Raw genomic sequence first — 25070 nt, forward strand, 5'->3', positions numbered from 1 at the left:
AGAAGGAAGAGTGGCACGAAATTGTTGCCAAGAAGAAAAAGAAGAATAAGATTGAGGTGCCAAAATCAGATACCTAAAGACAGGAGCAACAAGAGTGCTGCCCTAAACGCTCCGAAGCTGCCCAGTCACGCAAAACCTCGACCCCACCCTGGACCCCGAAATGAGGCTATAGAGATCAAGAACGAGGGGAAGGCTTCGTATGCGGAGACTTTGCGTCGCATCCGAAGCGAAGTCGTACTTCCAAACGTCGAAGTCTCTGCCATCCGGAAGACCAAAGCTGGAGACCTGCTCCTTCAAATGAAACGCGGGAAGCAGCAGACGGAAGAGCTGGTCAGCTCCATCATTAAGATGCTGGGAGACGGTGCTAAGGTGAGAAATATGACTGTATAAACCTGACCCATAGTATCGTTGTAGAAATCCGTGATATTGATGGCGCAACAGATTCAAAGGAAGTCATGGCTGCGCTGGAGACCGCATCTCCATGGCTTGCAGATGCGTCCCAAATCATATAACTGAAGCCTGCCTTCAGTGGAACTCAGCTGGCGATTGTGAAGCTACCGAGGGATGCATCCACAGGGATCCTCAAGGCAGGAAAAATCCGCATAGGATGGGTTAACTGCAGAGTCAGACCTCGAGCTCATTTACCAAGGTGCTACAGGTGCCATGGACTCGGGCACATTGCAAATGATTGCAAAAATCCAGAAGACAGAAGCAAAGAGTGCAACCGTTGCGGGCAGGAAGGCCACAAAGCTGCCTCCTGCCAAAATAGTGCGTATTGCAGGACTTGCGCTAGCCTCAAAAAGAGCCATGAGCACCAAACCGGAAGCCGAAAATGCGTGGCATTTGTAACTGCTCTGAAGATGAAGACGAAACAAAAATGATCCGCTTCCTCCAGATTAACCTGAATGGATGCCAGGCTGCCCAGGATCTGATGGCCCAAGTAGCAGAAGAGCGACGAGAAGATCTCGTGATTATCTCCGAGCAGTACCGCAACGCTCTTAACCGGTTGTACTCAGGAGGCGCAGGCTCGAGGTCTGCTATTTACGCACCGTCTGCCCAACTGCGCGTAACTGCCTTCGGTACTGACAGTGGAGGCATCTGGACATGGGTGGAACTTCAGGCCCTCAGAATATACAGCTGCTACTTCTCCCCCAACTCTTCTATTGTAGAGTTCACGAGCGATCTCAATCGTCTCGAAGATGATGTGAAAACATCATCCCTACCTGTGATTCTCGCTGGTGATTTCAACGCGAAAGCTCCAGAATGAAGTTCTCCTAAAACAGATAGAAGAGGAGCCTTCCTCTCTGAGATGGCGTCTCATCTGCACCTACATGTAGCAAATGTAGGAAGCAGCCTCACCTTTGTTCGGGGCGGCAGTGGCTCATTCATCGATGTCACGTCCGCAGACGAAGCAGTCGTGGGAGGAATCAGAAACTGGCAGGTCCTCGAGACATACTCCCACAGTGACCACCGCTACATCAGCTTCGAAGTGGGGGCACACGCCACCAGACCCCAGCCGTATCCCGCCAACTCTAGCTGGGGGGTCCGAAAGCTCAACTTGACAGCTATTGATGAGGCCGTTGCTGAGGGAAGGAAAGCAGTGATGGACACAATTGATGGTGGTGCTGGAACTGAGGATGCTGTTCGCTCCCTAAACAGACTCTTGAAACAAAGCTGCAATGCCTCAATGGTAAGACGAAGCCAAAAAAACCAGCGAAGGCCAGTCTACTGGTGGACCGACACTATTGCTGACCTCCGTCGCGAGTGCCTTTACTCTAGACGCCGAGCACAGCGAAAGCCCGGAAACAACGACTACCAACAAATGCATCAGGACACAAGGAAAGCGCTTCGGAACGCCATCAAAGAAAGCAAGGCAAGATGCTGGGCTGAGCTCTGCACTTCGGTCAACGAAGATCCCTGGGGAATACCATACAAAATTGTGAGGAAGAAGCTCCGGACGGCAGTTGCGGATCCCTACCTGGAGATTCCAGCCAATCTGGAGTCAGTTATAAATGGCCTGTTCCCACACCACCCTGCAAGAGAGCAAGTCCACTTGTAGACGACGATGGACGAAACCGTCTCACCATTCTCCGAGGCAGAACTGCTAGCAGCAGCTGAGCGCATCAAGACCGCAAAAGCGCCAGGACCAGACTGTGTCCCAAATGCGGTCATTAAAAGGATCGCACAGACCGATCCTGCACTGCTGCTGGCAGTTTTTAACACGTGCTTGCTCGAGGGAACCTTTGCTTCACCCTGGAAGAGGCAAAAACTTGTTCTTATACCGAAAAGCAAAGCGACGCCCAGCGGCCCTTCTTCGTATAGGCCACTTTGTATGCTGGATGGAGCCGGAAAGCTTCTCGAAAGATTGATCCTGCAGCGCCTCCAGAATTCACTGGAAAATGACGATAAAGGGCTATCGAACAGCCAGTATGGATTCCGGCCTGGGCGTTCCACCATCTATGCGATAGCGCAAGTCGTCTCAACGATTCGTCTTGCCTGGCAGGGAAGCGTGAAGGCGAGCAAGCACGTTCTGCTGGTCACGCTCGACGTCAAAAACGCCTTTAACACGGCGAACTGGCGAAAAACCCTCAGGTCCCTAGTTGAAATTGACGTCCCAGCAAACCTCATAAGAATAATTGAGAGCTACTTCTCCGAGAGAGTTCTTGAATACGAATGCAGTGGCAAGAAGTGCCAGCGAAGTGTATCGGCGGGTGTTCCACAGGGCTAAGTTCTTGGGCCAGCCCTGTGGAATGCAATGTACGATGGCTTGCTGAAGGTGAACATGCCCGAAGAAGCGCGCCTGGTGGCCTTCGCTGACGATGTGGCAATCCTCGTCACAGCCAAGAGGACAGAATCCCTACGTCTCGCCAGAGAAGAAGGCATCAGGCGGGTTAAGAGATGGCTGGACAGCAACGGGTTGCAGCTCGCAGTCCACAAAACGGAAGCCGTTTTCTTCACCAGGCGAAGGAAACTGTTGCCACCCAAACTTGAAGTCGACAACTTCGTGGTACGCTGGACTGGTACGTGGACGCTACCAAAAAAGAACGGACAAAACTCACCCTGGCAAGGGTGCAAAGACGAAGCGCACTGAGAGTCGCCTCAGCATACCGCACGGTCTCGGGAGATGCCATACTGGTGCTGACTGCCATCCCGCCCATTGACCTGCTCGCTGCCGAAACGCAGGCAGTGTACAATGGGCAGAAAAGAGTCGATGCCAGGGAACTGACGATGCAAAAATGGCAAGAAAGGTGGGACGCTTCCGCAAAAGGCCGGTGGACGCATCGGCTCATTGGTGAGCTCATGGCTTAGTGCCAGCGGAAACACGGCGAGCTGTGTTACCACCATACGCAGCTACTCACAGGGCACGGTTGCTTTGGAAGTTATCTTCACAAAATAGGGAAAGAAGTGACCTGTGAGTGCCACCACTGCGGAAGCATCAAAGATGACGCCGAACACACCCTGTTTGCATGCCCAGCATGGGAGGAAGCCAGAAATAGTCTTAAAATCAAAGTCGGCGAGGAAGCAATGACGCTGACAAAAATGGTTCCTTCCATGCTGGAGAACGCTGCATCATGGTCGGCGTGGGTGGAGTTTGCATCGTCAGTGATGCAGAGCAAGGAAGAGGAGGAAAGATCCCGGCGAGGGGAGGAAGAGTAGCGGCATAATATAATGCAAGGACATAGCTGCCCTCCTGAAGCAATGCATAAAAGCGGATTCCGGGAGGGCAGCTGGGAAGAGGAGGGGGGTTTTAGTGGGTAAGAATCCCACACTACTACCAGTCAGTCGCCGCTGACTGCTGGTGGTGTCTTAAGAAGATTTCCCGCCGCCGCAAAAAAAAAAGGTTAGGTTAGGTTGGGTTAGGTTAGGTTAAGTTGGGTTAGGTTAGGTTAAGTTATAGGTATTAGGTTAGATTACGTTAGAATAGGTTAGGTTAGGTTTAGTTAAAAAATGATACTTATACAATCTCATGACGGCATCTACGCCACATTTACCAAAATTAATATCGATGAACCGAAAAAGATATACCTAGGTGGTGTTATTTGGTTGTAGATTTACATCAAATAATATATGAACGATAGCAGCACGAATATACACATATTTATATTACTGCGTTAAACATTAATTATATTGACACCTAAGCATCATTTTTGCGATTGCCTTCTAATAAATGGCTTTAAATTATTGGGTAAGTATATATATGCATTAACAGTAAGTATTTTAATAAAAAATCGAGCAAGTATTTTATTAAAAAGGTGGGAACTATTTAATATGAACAGCAAGTAAAAAATTATTATTGGTAAGTATTATAATATAACAATGGAAGTATTTAAATTATGATAGGGAATTATTTAAATAATTAACGGTAAGTATAAATATCAATTTGTCAGTATAAAATCTATTTTTGGACAGATTTTTTCTTTTACAGAAATAACTTATTTAGTAGCTTCCTTATTATGTTAAATTTAGTAGGATAGTATTGTTCTTTCTATCTGGCTCTCCAGAACAGATTGTACTATTAGAATGGTATTTCTCTATTATTTCATCCCTTACGCCCATTTAGTGTATCTATAAAATGGCTCAATGATGCAATGTGAGTCTCCTAAGCAAGCTTCTAGTGCCTTTAAGATACTATTTCATTTTAACTATCAGCTGTAACTTAACTTAACTGCACCTTCCGAACCATCAGTTGTAGGTAGCTGTTAGGCATACACTCTTGATCTAAGCGCACTTCAAAGATATATGTAACCTTACCTTATGAGATTCAAACCCTTAATCTCTACTTCATTGCGGAGTTAAATAAATTGTAGTGTCTATTATATACATTTTCAACTTTGCAATAATAACAAGACATACTTCAGACTTGTATAGTGCTTATTACATATTATTTTCAGTATCAGAATTAAATAATAATGTTCAAAAATTCACAATAATAATCAATAGTAACAAATATATAACAGAATAAGACGTTTTCTTCAATGATATATCAATTACATACAACCTATTACTAAAGACGACCGATGTCGATCAATGTGAATGATTGAAAATGATAATCTAGAATACACACCCAGTCAAACAATAACATAAAAATATTTTCCTTCAATTACGTACAACCTATTACTAAAAACGTTTATGAAATTCATAAAAGAAAACGTAAAATTTGTGTTGTTTTTACTGTTATATTATTTTATGCTATAGATAACACAACATTTTAGGATTATCGGAAAACATTCCGATAATCGCAACTTTTGACAGCTCGATTTTTTTATTCGATCGTTGATCAGTATCAGAGCATAGACAAATCGGACGACTTATTAATAAAATTATCCTCGGACTTTTGGCTCGCCAATGGCAATACGTTTCACGGTCTTGTTTACATTACATACTGTAATAAATTAACAATATTAAATTATTATCTGATTCGGCATTTACACTAATAGTAAAAATAATAATATACATATTATATAAATAATTAAGATACTTACTTAAATTAGTAATTTTAAAAGACGTTGAAAAAACCTTTTTTGTAGTGATGAGTAAAAAACATGTAAAATATAAAAAATCCACGAACCCTAACTAATTAATTTAGCATACAATTTTAACTGAGATAAATTTAATATCATACTATTAATTATTGTTGTACCCAAACTGAGATTCATTTTTTTTATAAAATTAGACAATAATAGGTACTTAGTTTAAAAAAATAATTTCTGTAATATTTGTAGTACCTACCTAGAGAACCTATATTTTTGATCAATTATTAATTTAATCTTTGAGGTTATTCGCATTTATTTTGTGAAATGTCCATCTAGCTCTTTTTTATGCACCTCTGCGACTTCTTATTTGATCTTCTTTTAATAATAATATAATCATAAATAGTTTGTTCTTACCGATATTCATGAATGCATAGACTAATATACTTTATATGCGACAATGGTAACCCAATGCCGGCGCTCCATTGGCACGCAAGTCAGACGATTTACAGTCTTCGGACTTTTTTTTCGCGTGGAGCACCCCAGGTCTGCGGACTTTTTAATCCGCAGACCAGGCTCGTTGGATTTCAAACATGTTTGATATTTTACTCGCCGAGCCGCTGAAATTCGTACGTTCACCACGCTTTACCGTCACATTATTTATATCTATGCCGACGGACGACAGCGCCATATATTAGTCTATGAGCGCCATCATTATGCCAGCGCTCCATTGGCGAGCCAAAAGTCCGAGGACAATAAATCGTCCGATTTGTCTATGCTCTGCTACTGATCAACGAACGAATAAAAAAGTCGAGCTGTCAAAAGTGAAAAGTTATGATTCTCGTAATGTCTTCCGATAATCCTATAATTTTGTGTTATTTATATGTAGACTTGCATAAAATAATATAGCAGTGAAAACAACACAAGTTTTACGATTTATTTTATGAATTTCATAAATACAAATAAAAAAATTAATTGTAAATCTCTCATTTTATAATGTGTAAATTAACAAATTAATCAATGAAAATGTTTAAAACAATTACAGATTTTTTTCCGGTCCGAATGATTGCGTATTAATGACAAATCGAATTCGCATAGTGATCGACTGACGAAGTCTGGCAAAAATATCAAACATGTTTGAAATCCAGCGAGCCTGGTCTGCGGATTAAAAAGTCTGCAGATCTGGGGTGCTCCACCCGAAAAAAAAGTCCGAAGACTGTAAATCGTCTGACTTGCGTGCCAATGGAGCGCTGGCATTATTTTACTGTCATTCAAAGTGTTCGGACATCGAAAACAACAATGGTAGATCTACGAGTGCATTCGAAAAGTTTCTTGGAAGATTTTATTAGTTGTTTTAAAGACAACCCGTCGTTGTGGAAGACGACCAGCCCACTATACAAGAATCGTGATGCCAAGTCCTTGGCGTATGCGGAACTTTTGGAAATATTAATCAAAGTGGAGCCGCAGGCAACGGTCAACGATGTCAAAAAGAAAATACAGACATTGAGGTCGGGTTACAGAATGGAGAGAAATAAAGTAAGGACATCATATCGAAGCGGAGCCGGCACAGACGCAGTATATCTACCCAAACTGTGGTACTATAAAAATTTGGAGTTCTTGAACGACCAAATGGAAGGTACGTGGGAATGCTTTAAAGCTATTTATTATACACGTGCAGATTATGAAATTGTCGTAGCTCTGAAAGTGACATCGCATTAGATTAGCTACTATTAAGCAATTAAAACATACAGCTATGAATCATTTCTAGTCACAATAAAATTACTTATTCTTTGCTGAGGTAGGTAATAAATAATAATAATATATAGGTACGAGGGAATGCTTTAAAGCTATTTATTATACACGTGCAGACTATGACATTGTCGTAGCTCTGAAAGTGACATCGCATTAGATTAGCAACTATTAAGCAATTAAAACATACAGCTATGAATCATTTCTAGTCACAATAAAATTATTTATTCTTTGCTGAGGTAGGTAAGAAATAATAATATATAGGTACGATCATGGCGGTGGAAGCGCGGCTTATTGAGTCGTGGTCGGGTCCCAGGTTCAAATCCTGGGTCTGACAAGTACACATTGAATTTCAATTTGTGTATGAGTCAGAGTATGGACCTAATATGTTGAGCAAGTGGCTGACATCCATTTCTCGTAAAAACAAAATCTGTCAATACAAACCTCCACTCCGTGGAGGTCCATATTATGATCGGACATGGTCGAAAGAAGAAGAAAAGAAATGATCATAAAATCAAAAATCGCTCGAGTTAGGTTCCTTCAGAGACAATCAATAAATCGTCAATCATCAATCAAAATTAATGGTACAGTTTGGTTATGAGGAATACAGCGGAAAACACATTTTGAAAATACCCGATATACTGGATTACACCAATTATACCAATATCAATATTAACCGTATGAAGGAATGGGTACTTAGGGGAGAGATAATAAAAAACAAGTTTGAGTATTATGTTGTATTTTAACAATTTACATTTTGTTTTACAGAATCGAGCTCAATATCCAGCATGGTGGACGATTTGGAAAACATGTCTCCTGATGAGAGTTACTCCAACTCGTTAAACAACGAAGATTGTATTGAGGTAAAACATTTTAACTAAATTGTTACATTGGTTTAATTTATCTATTGCTTATCATACTTTCTTGCCATGTGACAGCCCCGGTAGTATTAAAATATTTTTCGAAATCTCCTCGCGCTTTCTTAGCATTGGCGGAATTTAGCAGCTAAAATGCCAAAAACATTTTCTATAATTCGCCTGGCTCTGCATGTCCGATAATTATATATTCTTTTACTGTGATTTAATTGCCTTTGTGAATACGGCTTTATGAAATCGTTACGTAATGCAAAGGCTTCATCGCCAATATAAACAAATGGCAGTGCATCAGAATTAGCAGTAGGTTTTTTTGGTGCAGGTATTTTTAATCTGCCTTCGTCTAAACGTTTGAAAAAATCAGATTTTCTCATTACGCCTCCATCAGAAATACGTCCATTTGTTCCAACATCAACATAAATAAATTCATAATTAGCATTTGCAATCGCCATCAAAACAATGCTGTGGAAATGTTTGTAATTATAAAAGTGGGAGCCGGCGCCTGCAGGTGGCACGATTGCAATGTGTTTCCCATCAACTGCGCCCAGGCAATTTGGAAATTGCCATTTACTATTAAATTCTTCTGCAATCGTCTCCATTTCTTCGTGCGTATCAGGGAACTGCAACAAAAAATAATCAACATTTTATTTACAGATAGAATATTCGCCTTCAACATCCACGTTGTCGACTACTCCAAGGTCGAATCTCAATAGAGCACCAGAACCCCCATCGTTCAAACGAAAAAAATCGAATGATAGCGCCAACAAAGTGTTAGAATTAATCACCGACAAACTAAGCAAGACTGAAGATGAATTTGATGTTTTTGGCAAAATGATGGCCATGAAACTACGATCGATGTCACAGGGACAAAGATTGCTGGCCGAGAAGCTGATGCATGAAGTTGCCTTTATGGGACAAAGTGACAAAATAATGCCAGCAACTACTGTTCATACTCAACCAGTTTATCGTATATTAAGCAAAAATGTACAAAAGCCGGTATAATAAATTAATGTTTTTTGTATGAATAAATATCTTGTAAAAATATTTGTTTTTTTGTTTGTTTTTATGCCTATAAACCTTAGCTTAAGCGATACAACAAATGGTAAGTATTTGAGCTATGTTAGCAAACCTATATTATTATGTGGCCTCATTTAGAAATCAAATTCCATGCTTGCTTTTCGAAGAATATGACTAGTATTACAATACATTCAACAGGAATAATTAAGCAGCTTGATTACAGCCTATATGGAGAGTCCTGGCTAGGTACAGCATTCTAATGGTCTATTGAATATTTAGCATGTCAACGATGGCCTTATTTGTGACTATATATATACCTATCTCAAATGCATCTTGTCTGCCATTCTTATGATGTTGCCGTCTATGATTTATATAGGTAAAACAATCCACTAAACGTTCACTTTATAAGACCAACCAATGTCTACTTGTTAATGATATATTTGTAAATTTGCCCAACTTTATTAGATGACGTATAATATAATACACACCTTGAAATATTCTCCTTTCAAAACGTCAATGATGACTTGGCAAGTTTCGGGAATTATCTTGCCCAGAGTTTGTCTTCCAATCGCAGTTCTATAATGCAAGTCAGTGAATGTTCCGCCGGCAGCCAAAAATCGCAGGGTTGCACATAATCCATCATGAGGAGAAATAGCTTCCCTCATCATAGTATTTTTTTTTTAATAAATGGGGAGACCAAATTATACAGTTCTGTGTATACATCCTCCGACATTCGCAAATAATTGCGGAAATCGCTCGGTTGCAAACGCAATTCTCGTATTAAATTTGTGTGGGATAATGTCGTTCGTTTCCTTATCCAATGTTTCACCCAGTATTTGTGTACCCTTTGCTTCGTTATTACATTATCTGCCACCCAATAACCCAAAAAACATAAAACGTCGGTATCATTTAACGCCATCACGATTTAACTGTCAGATATACGTATATTATCTATGCTGTCAAAGTCGACTGTTTTACTCGTCAAATTAATTATATACTCGTTTCGTTGAACGTCTGTTGGCCAGTAGCAGAACGTAGAAAAATCTGAAGACTTATTGTCGTCGGACTTTTGGCTCGCCAATGGAGCGCTGGCATAAAATGCAGTGCGCCCCATTGAATGTTTTTTACTTTTCATACTATCAAAATAATAATGGATATTGATTTTATCTATTGGCCCATGTCATTTAAATAATGATTATTTATTTTTACTACTGTTTTTTGAATATTATTTCTTGCTGTACCAATATTTTACATTCAACATTAAAACTGGCGGGCTTATACCGATACTTTGAAAAAAATACTTACCATTCATTTAAAATTCTGACAGTTGTTATTTAAAAACTTTTCGAAATTGTCTATTAATACTTGCTTCAAAAATGCACGCCCTAATAAATTGTATTGCTGCTACAATTATTAGTTTGACATTTGAGAAATTTCTACCTTTGTGCGATATATTATTTGTCGGTGAAAACAATTTTACAAATGTGTGCAGTTGTCAAAATTGAGTGAATTTATATTTACAATGAGTGATTTATGATTTTTGTTTTGTGAAACAAACTATTTTATCTGATTTCATCTATTTATTTGTGAAATCATTTAATATAATATGTGAAAACTACTTTCCAAATGTTAAAAGTATTTTTTTTTTGTGAATTTTGATTATTGCGTTGTGCGATTAATTCCCACCCTTATAAATATATTTAAAAGAAGTTGTTAAAAATATATTTTTTCAGTTGTTCTGATTCAATAAAATTTGTCTATTTTCTTTTAATGACAGAATTTCATTCTTATTAGCCTTAATGGTAATTAAAAAATATCGATATTTTTCTCTATAAAATTGTATTGTCTATAATTTTGACAGCAAATGTCATGTGATTAAAATAAATGCCTATTTCTTGAATAACGAGCGCGAAATTGTTATTGTTTCCATTATTAAACAGAAAAGCATTACGAAACAATAGCTATCGTTGTTCATAAAGAGAGTAATAACATTCCAATGCGTAATAAATACATACAAATTGAAATGTCTCCATAATAAATTGTTGCAGGCAACCGGCACATAATCATCATAACAAAGAAAACATCGATGCAATGCATATACCTATGGCAAATGGAATTATGTAAAGTCAACAAATCAACAATTTGATTTCCAACGTCAACTGATATTGCATATTCACCAAACGGTGATGGTCAATAATACGAAAATATTATTTTTCTAAAATATGGAAAATGAAAAAGAAGGAATTGTAAATACAAATGAAAAATGTAATTATGTTAAAACAGACAGTCAAGGGATGGATGAAGATTGTTCGAATTCTAATGATGATGATGTGGTTGTGATTGTATCGGATATTGACCCCATTGATGTGCCACTGTCAGAAAATTGCACGATAGAAAACGATTTTCAACTTGGAATGACGGTAGGTACATCATGACATGCATTGAAAACATTTTACACAATATTCTGAATTTAAGTACTTACTCAGTAAAGATACACTACTAACCAAATCAACATACCTACTTACTTATCTTTGGTTTACAGTGGGATGTTATTATGGAGTCAGTTTTGTTGTATTAGTTGTTGGTATTATGGTTATATGGAGTACTGTATCTTTATACCCATTTATTAGATACCTACTTGTCACATTCCATGTAGCGTTAAGATGATTTTCGTTAATTCAACATTATAGTAAAACTATTTTCTCTCGTATCACACTATGTAACCACTATTTTCTACGTTGAACATCGTGACACATTTAAATACTTTTAACTCCGCGTTGCAAGGAAAAAAAATATATGCCCATGATATGGTAAAAAATTTGAATGGATTTCAATTGAAAATCTAGTTATTCTTCGACAAATATCGAATAACAACGTCGACCACTTTCCAACTTTGAAGTTGCTGAATATATCAGAATATAAATTTGAAGAATATGGTAAAATTATTAAAGCTCTGAATGACGATTTTTCATAAAGATTTGGTGACTTCCGAAAAATTAAGACAAGTTTAGCAATAGTACGCGATCCATTTTCAATAGATATTTATAGTGTACCGACAGAGCTATAACTTGATATTATTGATCTGCAGTGTGACACCGATTTAAGAGAATTGCATCGTCGTGAAGAAATCTCCAAATTTTTCAATGCCCTTAATTCAGACAAATTCGACCAACTTAAAGATTATGCAAGAAAAATGTTCATTATTTTTGGATCAACCTATATAAATGTGAACAAAAGTTTTCGATCATGAACCTCAATAAAAATTCTTTACGATAAAATATCTCCGATGCCCATTTACAAGCAGTTTTGAGAATATCAACTACAAAATTAACACCTGAATTTAAAAAAATGTTTAAAAATGTACAACAGTTTCATTCTTCTCATAATTTTTTTGTAATGTTTATTTTTCGTGATAGTAAATAGTGTATATCTAAAAACGGTATTTTACTTGCGGCCCGCCGCTCATTTTGAATTCTTGAATTTGGCCCTCCATCCAAAAAGTTTGCCCCCCCCTGACATACAGTCATACAATAATGAAATCGCTGCCATGATCTATTTAATAGCAGTACAATAGAATGATTTCATACAAATACGCAACTCATTTACTCGTAAACTATTAAAACAATAATTATTGTTTTCGCGATAGCGATGCGGATATTCCTGAGTGTTAATGTTTTTATATGTACTGATAATAAATGCCTAAATTCCCCATCAAAAATCCTGTAATCGACATAATTCGGGAGATAAATATTTAACTCGTAATAATATTCGTAACTTTGAAATCGGACAATCACAAATATATCTTTGCCTGGCAACAAAATAAATGGTTCTACAAATTTTAACATAATGAAAGAAGTACAGTTATTTTCACCCCAGTGTGGCTTGAAGAAAAAGATAACAGTCGGTCATCAATAAGCCCCAAGAATCACAGCCGAGGCGAGCTTCAAAACCGATACACGCACACCTTTCACGCCAAAGTGTGCGTATCCGCATATATTTTAATAACAATTCTTAATCCAGGCATAAAGATTTTAAAGTCAATGCATAAAGTAAATAAATAGTAAGCTATTCTATTACTCTGCTTAGTGAATGTCAGTGTCATCAATCAAATCATCAATCCAAAGTAAATTGTTGTGCAAACCATAACGAATATAAAAAAAACCAATACATACTACCTAATTTCATGATGGATGCAGAATTTTGAATCATTTATATAAAGTGTACTGTTTTATTTCCAGGTGCCTATTTTAGATACAGAAAGTGCTTCAACAGTATATCAAATAAGCAAGAGGCATAAAGAAAAATCAAGAAACACAAGGAAATATTCTGTGTATCAAAATCTGACAAAAAAATCACAGAAATCAACCATTACTGATAGAAGTAGACAACAAAAAGTTTTCTGTCAGCAAAATGTTAAAAGCTGCACATTCAAATCTAGAAATGCCAATGCCTTAACCGGCCATTCTGTTATTCACAACAATGCTACAGTCTATAAATGTGAGAAATGCGATTTTGAATGCGGGGGAAAAGTTATTTTGAATATTCATTCCGCCATTCACACAGACAGTGCTCCGTACGACTGCGGATCGAAACGTTTGTCCTCATTAAAGGGAGACAGGACGGAGATACACTCTGACAAAGAATTGTCATGCGACAGCCTTCCCCGCCATCTGAAAAGACACTCCGTAATGCACACCACGGAGAAATTGTTTGTTTGTGATATATGTGGTTTTACTTCAACGCGGGATTTGAGAATACACCGACTCTCGCACAGCAAGGTCAAGTCACATTCCTGTGACGAATGCGGTGTAAAGCTGAAGAGTTTAAACAACCTTAAGAGGCATAAGACTATACATAATGATGAAAAGCCTTTTAGTTGCAATTTGTGTAATTTTAGATGTAAAGCCGCGGGTAATTTAAAGATTCACAAACTAACGCATTACGAAGATGCGCCGTTTTGTTGTAATCAGTGTTCGTTCAAGTGTAAAAACTCGAGCAATTTAAACGCTCATATGATTGTTCATACGGAGGATAGGCGATTCGCGTGCGATGTTTGCGAATTCCGGTGCAAGCGGTTATGTCACCTGAAAGAGCACAAAGCTCTCCACAGCGACGCCAGGCCTTTTATTTGTGACATCTGTGGGTTCAAGTGCAAGCGGTTGAGTTATCTACGGACCCATCAAATGACTCATGAAGATGTGTCTCCGTACGCGTGTGACTTGTGCAGCTTTCGTAGTAAGCGTGCGGGTAATTTGAAGGCACACCGATTGACTCACAGCGGTGGAGAACGACTCACGTGTGATAAATGTGACTACAAATGTAGACTTACGAAGGATTTAAATCGTCACAAGAAAGATCATGATAAGACATGTTGAATATTGCTGTGTCTAAAATAATAATACTTTCAATCCAGGTTTAAATTGAGACTTTTAGCGGATTGATGATTTCATTGTGGATAAGTATTCGGAGAAAAGTGGAAGTCGGTAGTGTTTGTAGGTAAAGGACTATCTGGCTGGGCAACCAAGAAAATGGTCCAATTATACTACAGTAATATGTACTGTTCAAACTGGCTGCATCAACGCATGACGAATGAAGTATGATCTCCTACCCTTGATATGAGAGGAACTTGATACTAGATTAACTCGAGACCACTGTTTGGCAGGGTAAGACTAACTTCCTCAATGAAAAGGCCAAAATTCACTTTCACCATCTTGTATTATAAATATGACACAGAGTGTATATTAACAGAATCCATTCCAGGATTCATTTTCAAGGATGATACGAATGTGTTACTATGTGAAAATACCAAAGACGATAATAATACTGTTAAAAGAGAAGAGCATGCCACAAATGATTGTGTGAATTGAGATTCTTCGAATACATAATCATCACTTTATGTGCTATCACAGTAAGCTGCCGCTATGGAAAAAAAGTTTAATGTCATTTTTCTTTGTATTTAAAATGTTATCAGACTGATGCTCCCATTCCGTAGCACATTTTGAACCATTAAACGAACATCGTCAGTTAGTGACATCTAGCGAATCGAAACAATAATAAGGTCGCCTCACACGTACCGCGCTACATCAGCAACCGCATGACTCAATGAACTCTTTTATTATGTTCTGCATGCCTACACATTTTTGACTCACACCAAAACCCGCGCTCTTGTTTTCATTTTTTTTCTCTATGGATTTTCTATTGAATTATTATCTATGGTCTGTTGGTTGGGTTCTGTTCAAAATATTATCTATGGATGCAATATCGCAATAATTTTAACGTGCACACACATAGAAACTGTTACAGTTAATTGAAATTACCATGAATAATGAATAATAAATCAAAATGCTAATAAATTAGAGTTGGAACTCTCCATAATTGAATTTATAAAAAAAGTAGTGATCATTCAAAATATTCTGCAGAATGACGAAATGATAGACTAAATTTGTCACCGTACCAGCATATGGCCGCATATGATGTGATGATAATGTAATCGCAGCATCAGTAACACCAGTAATCACCAGACAAATGTACCAAAGACCTATGATGGGACCCCAACCATCGTTCAATATTGTATATTATGCTAATTAATCATTGAATAAAATAATGCTGTAAAATCCACTATCGATAGCATTTATCACACCAACATTAATATTTACATACGAAAATGGATTGAGATTTATTTTAAAGCTATTTTTTTAACCAAAGATATAAAATAATGTTCAGTAAACCTAAACGTCATTAGAAACAAAAATGAAAAAATATCTTTCATAAAAGTTAATTAATCCAAAGGAATAATGTACAGTTATGCGGTTTTTAATTGATTTATTATGCTGATAATTATGAAAAATAAATTAATACATCTTGCAGTATTCTATATTATTTTAGTCCTAATCGGTACCTTACATGAAAAAATTGAAGATTTTATATCAAAACTTGAAACCCTTATCTTTGCGAGGAACAAAAATGAAATACGTAAAAAACGTCACGTAAAAAATATTTTCTAAAAATTGATTTTACAGTACTCTCTCAGTAATTCACCACCCCAAAAACCAGACAAGTGTCCAATTAGTGAAATCGGGGGATTATAGTGCATACATACAAAATATGGTAAAAATTAAAACAGGTATTTCGTAAAAATAGTTTTTTTGAGAAATTTGTACTAGCAAATTACGATTTTATTTATAATCAAAATATATTTATAAACTACAACCAGTTGATCAGTGAGGCAGATATTCTTGAAAGGCTTAGGGTTCTTGGCTTTCCCTATGACCAAAAGCTTCATTTTGTGTATCCCGGTTGCATTGGATCACGGCATAATTGATGTGATGCGGTCCTTGGGCACTTTCCTCCCTGGTACATTACTTTCTTCGCGATGAACGCACGTTTTATGAAGGAAAAGTTTCCAAAATAAACCCGTCTCATCTGCGTTGTATACCTGTACGCGACGGACTACTGAATTTGACAATCGAATACCGGCGAATTATAGAGCTTGATTTTGTGCTTTCAACTAGTAAAAATAACGGCGGATTATAGTAGTTGTCGAATAATCGAGGGGCAGATTACTGAGAGTGTACTGTACATAATTTTTAATATTCTCTACAGTGATTTGGTTATCCGGTATTGATATTAAATTTATTTGCATGAATTTCACAAAACTTCTAAAATAAAGATTCGTCTGCTTACATCTAAAACAAAATCTCACTTACACTAATCTCCTTAATCACATGGAGTATTAAAATGTTTAAAAAAAGACGGAAATAGTACAGTTATCATTAGATTTTGAAGTAAAATATGTAATAATTTACTTCCCATCCTTTTTAATAGAGCGTTGTAAATCTTTTATAACGCGAAAGCGCATACTATCACCCACTACAAAACTTTTCCATGCAAAATGGTCAATATTATTGTTATAACGCCTGTACACGTGCATGGACTTACTTGCACCAATAGTGAGTATTTTAAACTATCGTGACAATAACTTGACTGTTTTCACGTAAAAGTGCTGACTGTCTCTCCAATCTCATTCTTCAAGAATAAACGCCACAGTTATCAACTATTCCAGCAAAGATGCAGCAGCAAATTTCACACTAGTAGGTATTTATAGATCGGTTTCTGATTATTTCTCTTAACAATAGATATTTCATGGCAGGTATGTATTTTTTTGTATTCACAATCAGATGTTCAGTCTGATATGTCCATCATCTAATACGAGATTTAATAACTAATAAACAAAATACTATATAAATAATAGTTTATATTTTGTGTCAGCGGTCCACAAAATGTTTCTCCTATTTTCTCGTTTGTCAGTGTTTTTTTAAAAGATTTCTATCAGCACAAAAAAATATGGACATATGTATTAAGACATTAATTAATGTTCTTTTAAATATTTCAAACAGTTTTTATACAATGTTATGGACAGGTGTATCTTGGTCCAGACTAGGTTTTGCTTTGAAAGAATTTTAGAATGAGTTTTATCTCATGAAGATGAAGATATACACCCATTCTATTAGGCAAGAATTCTACTAAAATTCAAACAAGAAATGATCTTTATTCTAATTATTGCAGTAAGTTTTGTACTATTTGAGATTTATCATTTTAGCAAAATACCAAAAACCAGAAGCTGCGTTATTGAAAACCATTTTAAATTCAATCTCTATCAACTATCTACAGACCTACAAACGTATCTGGAGAATGGCCAAAAATGGAACTACGAACCACCATAGGACGCCATATTGAAAAACATCATCCAAATGTCAGATTTTGCCAGTTACGAGTCGTGATTGGGTAGTTTTCGTCAGTGGCTCCCCCATCCCATTATCCAGATAAGTTTGCAGGTCTGTAAGCCCAGTGTTATCTTTTTAAATAATTTCTAATTGGGTCTGTTGTGAGGTAAAAAAATTGTGCAGTGTGTATAGTTATTTAAAAAAAAAAGACAAAACTTTTTTTTAGGTAACAATGTTGTGAATGGGTGTGATCTATAAACGCATAATTAATCTAGCCAGGAAAATAATATAGTTTTGTAATATTGAAATTGTAAATGTCGTATGTTGCATTTACATTAAATTACAGATGACATCATTATGTTCTAATTACACCAGTGTACTAAAACTGAAACTGGATATTGATACTTGATATTGTATGAATATACAAATGATGGCAAAGCATTATCAGAATCAAGAAAAATATCAAAAAAAGTAAAAATGAAGGTTACTGACTTTGAAACCAATACCATTTTTTTTAAATTTTTTAATCCCCCAATTTAAATTTATTTTTGGCAGTCTGTTCAAAAACGTAAAATCAGGGTTTTGCTGTGTAGAAAAAACCTTAATACTACATGGATTTATAATATTATAAAAGCAAACCACACAGTAAAAGGGTTTTTTTGACTATCCTGAATATTTTCAAAAACAGTTCATTCGTAGTATTGCACTTACACTGACTTATCTATTATTTTGATATCTTAATTTTTGGTGGGGAGTGAATGACATGAACATGAACACATGAAGTGTGTTCCTTAAATCCTAAGACAGACTCAATTTGTGTAATGACAACCTAAAAATGCTGAAAACTGTGTGAAATAGTATGGTACAAATTTCAAATAATTCAACATTGTTTCGTGGAGAATTTTAAGGCCAAAGGGCAGGTTATTTATTATAACTTAGCTTCGTATCATGTAGAATCTTTTTTTATCATCTGTTATGATTATACAATATCAGTTATAATTATAATTTCAGTGTTGTGCATCTTTTGGTGCTGCTTCAATCTCTTTGCCGCTTTACAAGTAAAATTACATTCGTTACATGAAAAGATTTTTCCGCCCGCGTGAGTAATCTTGTGTGCCTTTAAGTTGCCCATCCGTTTTGTGGAGAAGTTACAAACGTCACAGGCGTACGGGGCGATATTGTCATGAACAGTTTTGTGAGTCTTCAAATGGCTCAACCGTTTGCATTTGAATCCGCAGACATCGCAAACAAACGGCTTCTCATCGCTATGCGTCAGCTTGTGTTCTTTCAGATGACCTAACCGTTTACACCGAAAACTGCAAACATCACACTCGAAGCTTTTATCGTCGCTATGAACCATCATGTGTTTTTTTAGATTAGTGGAAAGTTTACATGTAAACTCACACATTTGGCAAGAATAAGGTTTTTCATCCGTATGAATAATTTTGTGTATTTTTAAATTATTCGAGACTTTACAACGATAGTTGCACTTGTCGCATGCATATGGTTTCTCATTAGAATGTATTTTATAGTGGGCTTTCAGTTCGCTGACCCGTTTACATAAAAAATCGCACATTTCACATGATACCGGCGTATCATTTTCATGAACTTCATCATAATGATTTTTTAATTTGATCGAACGCTTACAAGTAAATTCGCACTGCTCACATGAATATTTTAATCCGTTACTGTGGATAATGGCATGAGCTTTCAGGTGTCGCGGCAATTTGCATTTAAAATCGCAAGACGTACAGCTGTAAGGTTTAATATTGCTGTGTGTGAGTTTGTGCTCTTTCAATACGTACGAGCGCTTGCATGAAAAACTGCAAATGTCACAAACAAAGGGTCTCTCTTCGTTGTGAATTAGTTTGTGTTTCTTCAAATTCACGAGACGTTTCGATTTAAATCCACACACATCACATTCAAACGGTCGGTCTCCATTGTGAATTATTGAATGAGATTTTAAATATGATGCCTTCTGACATTTAAAATCACATTGGGTGCAGGAGAACAGTTTTTCAGCTGCTTCTTCCATTGTCATATCATCTTCGTCTTGTCTATCAACGGTATCTTCTTCAGAGTCAACCACCGTATTTTTGATTTTGACAGGCGATTTGTAAAAATTTTGTTTGAACTGATGCCACTCGGATCCGATTTCAGATTTTATCTTTAGATTTTCATCTTTTCCAGGTATAAAAATCTGAAAATATATTAAGAACATTACACCTACAACTGAGTTAAATCAATTTAAAATCTAAAGTAAAGCTTTCATGTTGAATCCAAATCGGAGAGTATTTTAATTTGATAGCTGATAAACAAATAATCAGGTTTGAAGAATGGCACTGAATTCAAAACTCTCTCTCTCAGCAACATAGATTTTTGTTTTTGTTTGTCTTATATTGATCTGGTGAAACAAAGGGCTACTGCGCAGATATTCCAATTTCAGAATATGATAGTATAATTAGTAAAAACTCAAAACTACAGTTATTGTTCTCATTGTGTAATGAAAAGTTAATCCGTAATTAAATCATACAGGCATAAAGGTTACGGCGGTTGCTTAAAATATTGGAGAACATTTTGCAAAGCATTAAAAACATTTTTGGGAAGATTTTAGCAGGCATTCTGGCTATTTGGTTGATTGTATTTGTTGTGGAAACTTAATACTTTTACATGCACAAGACATTTTCTTTCATAATGGTAATAAAATTAACGTTGGATTACCAACCTTTTAGGACTCTAAGCAAACTCTCTGTTGTTCTATATGAGATAAAAGATCCATAATATAGAAACCAACCTAACGTTAAACAGACTTTTGCGAAATCCAAAATACTTAAATTGAAAGAGCTACATAAAATATTTGATATGTGGATCTTGAATTTAGAGATTGGGTAATAAAGTTTGGCAATAGTGAGCTAACAAATTTTGTCATCGAAAATATATTTTGGATATGGCTGTAATGAATACAGCACAAATTTAGTGACAATCTTTACTCAAATGATAATATATATTGTCAAACAACTAATGAAGTTAATATGTTAAATAAATAAAAAAGTTATCTATTGTGTTGATTCAATTGATGAGAGGTACCTATCCTGAAATTGTAGAGTGAAAATTTAAATTGATCCTGTGCCTGCCTGCCTCATCAAGGAAATGTTCTGGAAGAATCCAATTCGAATATTTAACAAGTTACAGTTCCATCATAAGGAGTTCTACCATGTACCTAAATATCAGTTACATCGACAAATTACCTCAATATCTCGATTATCTTCTGCATAATGTAAATCTGAAATGTTATTTGGAGAATGAATGACTTCAATATCCGGTGTCACTTCCAAAAAATCTGGTTCCGTTTTAATGAATATCTATAAAAAAAAAAGTTGGGTTTAAATAATACAATGCATTTTATGTATTATCGATAATAACATTGAGTAGCGTAAATTTAGGTTCAACAAAACCAGTACAACAGAAAAGATAGGCAAATGGCCCGGGTGACCTCGCAGGCCTCTAACGAACCCATCGAATTTAGGGTGAGTGGTCACACTCCTAGATACATTGACATACATGCTGTTATCCTGCCATCTCCTGTGGGTTTTGCACTCCTACAAACTTATCTGAAGAACTGTCAAATATGGAACTACGAACTATCATATGGACGCCATTTTGAAAATGTCATTCGAATGTCAGATTCTGTCCAGTTGCGAGTTCTGATTGGGTAGTTTTTGACTGTGGCTCCCCCATCCATTCTTCAGATAAGTTTGTAGGTCTGTAGCTCATATTCTTGTCAAAATGGAGTTGAGGTTGTTTGTTCTCTGTATTTTAAATTAAATTAAAAATATTAATATTAAGCACATTTTTAAGATCTTTAATAAACTATTTATAGAAATAGCATTGACAATGTCCTTACTACTCATCAAACGATCCTGATCCAAACGGTCCTGATCATTATTAAATTATATGAATTTAAGGTGCACGTCAAAGATGAGAAAGAGAATGAATAGCTCCATTCTGAAAAAAATAAACATAAAAGACAGGCTCTCTACAATGTTTCCGAAAAGTTATACAGTACTTTGACGACATAGACATTAGAGAAAACAATAATTTAGAAAAGCTCATCGTCAGCAGAAACATTGAGGGTCTATTTAACTTACAAAATTACAAATAATGTTGGACAAATGCTTTTCTACTGACAAAAGAATCATAGTAAATTATAAAATAATGACTACCAATAAAGGTTCAAATATACAGTCGAACTTGGTTATTACGAGGACGATGGGACCGACTGAATTTGCTCGTTATAAGCATTATTCATTATATCGTTATATAACATTTTTCGCGCCACGTTCTATTTAAGTATAGAACATAAAAAATCTGAAAACCATCGTAAAAATCCCCGAAACAAGCATGGCATTCATAAACCATATGCGTGGATACTTTTTCAATGTTGTCGGCGAAAACACCAATTAGGTACCTATTTAGACACTTAACTAATGTCATAAACGTAATCCGATCCCGGGGGCATCGGTCTAGTTAACTGCCTGGTAAGATTTTATTGCTTAGGGTTGAAAATGTTGTTTTTAAATGATCGACACATTAACTGTTTTGCTCGGTTTTCCTGCGATGGAACACTTTGCAAATCCTGAAATTTTAACATAACACCGACCATGTCCGATCCTAATAGGATCATATGGGCCTCCACATAGTAGAGGTTTGTATTAACAGATTTTGTTTTTTACGAGAAATAGATGTCAGCCACTTGCTCAACCTATTAGGTCCATACCCTGACAGACACAAATTGAAAAACAATATGTGTACTTACCAGACCCAGGATTCGAACCTGAGACCCACGGCGTGATAGTCCAACGCTTATGCCGCGCGTAATAACACATAACACCTAGGGTATTTAATCTATTCATACAACCTCAACTATGTGGAAGCCCATAATATGATCCTCACAGGATCAAACATGGTGAAATAAGTCAGTAAGAAGTAGTAATTATTGTTAATACATAACACATAAAAATATAAGTGGTTGATGTTCTTGATGATTTTGGGTCCTTAAATTGCAAATCTTCTTGATATCAGGCACAATATTAAAAAGTTGAATTTTTATATCTGGTGTGGCATCGAGCCTTGTCCTGGACTTTGACTTCGTTGTAGCATAATAAGAAAATCCTGCTTCGCTATATAATAATAAGTCATACATGTTTGAATTTGTTGCAGCCGTTGTAGCTTATAAAACCATTTCAGATTTTTGCATAACATAGTTTGAGAAACCCTGGTCTACAGTCTACACCAGGGGTCGGCAAACCGCGGCTCGCGAGCCACATGCGGCTCTTTGGGTATTGGCGTGTGGCTCTTTGCCAAATTCCCAATTCAGATTTTTTACAAAGAGGTATGATTGTTGTCATTTTAAATTCGCACATTGCAAAAGTCCACAAATTAAATTTTTCTCCATTTCATATTGACACGAGCACTTTTGAAATAGATTTTTTTTGGTGGATTTAACAAGCAAAGAGTTATGTATCTCCAAATTTGTAGGTCTTGCCACCAAAATTGAGGATTTGGAGAGAGAAAAATGCAATTAAATTTCACAACACAGCGGAGCGCTCTAAAAGATCTACATAATAAGGTAGATACTACGATTTTTAATACATGGTATAGCTTTCCGAACTCATATTCGAGTCTACATAATATGTATGTGAACAATCATTTTCAAACATGAACAATATAAATAGCATTTAGAGTAGCCAAATAACCGATGAGAATTTGGAGTCACACCTAAAATTGAAAACTACAAGTTACATAGCAAACATACAGACAATCTTCAAAGAAATGCAAGAAAGGTCATTGTTCACATTAGTTTTAAGGAATGCGTGAAAATTGTATGTTACTCATTTTCTGTAAAAATATATTTATAATTTCAACAATAAAACAACTTATATTTACGTTAGTTTTACTCGCAAAATCTTCTTCACTTGATAAATAAACAATAACATTCACTGAAATAAATCATATTTATAAAAATATATGTATGGCTCTCGAAATTTTTTTTAACCGTTGTAATACTCATATTTGGCTCTTTTGGTCCAAGAGTTTGCCGACCCCTGGTCTACACTATGGTCCAACCAAGTGAAGTGTCTCTAAATACCTTCAGATATGCAGACGGCAGAATGCAAGGTGTCATGATCCTCAAGAATGAAGAACACGAAAATAAAGAATTAAGAGGGTGATACTGGCATATCTATGCATAATTCACAAGCTTCTACTCAAGGAATACAAAAATAATGGGAAGTGCGTCATCTTCGGAGTGTAGTTGTAAGAAGCTACGATTGTCGAATATGAAGAAATATAGGGTAAACCTAAACACACGATAAATGTACTACAGTATTTCACGTAGATGAAATGCGCATTCAATATTTATAATATTTGAAGACGTTTTGTGGCCTGACCGTCATAAAATAATAAACTGAGTCCGGCTTCAAAGTCTTAGTCGATGGCAATTGGCTTTCACGTTTCTAGCACATATCAATAAGAAATTCTGTTCTGAATGTTGATGTTTTCAACTTGCCGCACAGTTTAAACTTAGTGACTGGAATTCATATGATAATAGTCGCCATTCTCAACTTATATAATATGTTAAGTATAAAGAAGAAATCATGCTCATTTTATAAATATATAGTCACCTCTTTCTTTATTGGCCCATACAATATGTCCATTTCTTTTTCTACCTTCAGTTTACACTGGTGGATAGATTCATTGCTAATAGCGTCACCTTCGTTGAGTTTATAATCCGTATGTACATTTAGCTGTTCTTCAAACTCCATTTCGTTGGCCATAATGGCAATATCGATTTCAGAATGATTGACGTATCGATCTTATGACTTTTAACATTCAATATCAAACTCGTAGACGTAGATTTCCCAGATTCCATGAATGAATATCTGTTAGTTTATTATCGAGTCTATTAATGGATAGAATAATATATTATTCTAAAGCTGCAGTAGCACTATTAATTATTTACATAGTAATATTGTCTCGGTATTTCGCAATAATCCATAACATGATATTAATCCCAATGAAATAATTACTAAACTCCCAATAATATAGTGTCTCACGACCGTATGATGTTAAAGTTTAATTTTTACGTATTCCTAATGTAAATACTCAGTAAACAATACAATTAATAGGTTCGTAATATCAATACAAAACAATGCTATCAACAATATATTTTTGACAGT

At 36.2% G+C, this 25070-nt stretch overlaps 2 protein-coding genes and 1 long non-coding RNA gene across 4 annotated transcripts; 2 read left to right on the forward strand and 1 right to left on the reverse strand.

Annotated features, from left to right (window-relative positions):
- The first annotated feature begins 1309 nt into the window (after positions 1-1309).
- Positions 1310-2059, forward strand: LOC147065299 (uncharacterized). Its single transcript, XM_085956966.1, has one exon. It carries the CDS (start codon positions 1310-1312, stop codon positions 2057-2059), a length of 750 nt encoding a protein of 249 aa, XP_085813092.1.
- Positions 2060-10496: 8437 nt separating this feature from the next.
- Positions 10497-15976, forward strand: LOC147065300 (uncharacterized). Of its 2 annotated transcripts, none has more exons than XR_015071721.1 (3): positions 10497-10593; positions 11158-11650; positions 13348-15974. It is a non-coding gene; the product is annotated as an uncharacterized LOC147065300 (long non-coding RNA). The 2 variants fall into 2 exon arrangements; XR_015071722.1 differs by having other exon boundaries at positions 10530-10744; positions 13348-15976.
- A 1671-nt stretch (positions 15977-17647) lies between these two features.
- On the reverse strand, positions 17648-25070 carry LOC147065301 (uncharacterized). Its single transcript, XM_085956291.1, has 3 exons — positions 24516-25070; positions 21081-21194; positions 17648-20032 (listed from the first exon to the last, which is right to left on the reverse strand). Exons 1-3 carry the CDS (start codon positions 24666-24668, stop codon positions 18812-18814), a joined length of 1488 nt encoding a protein of 495 aa, XP_085812417.1. The 5' UTR covers positions 24669-25070; the 3' UTR covers positions 17648-18811.

The sequence above is a fragment of the Rhyacophila brunnea genome, unplaced genomic scaffold (genome assembly GCF_057557595.1).
Source record: "Rhyacophila brunnea isolate RB1 unplaced genomic scaffold, BYU_Rbru_1.0 scaffold_6, whole genome shotgun sequence".
NCBI lineage: Eukaryota > Metazoa > Arthropoda > Insecta > Trichoptera > Rhyacophilidae > Rhyacophila > Rhyacophila brunnea.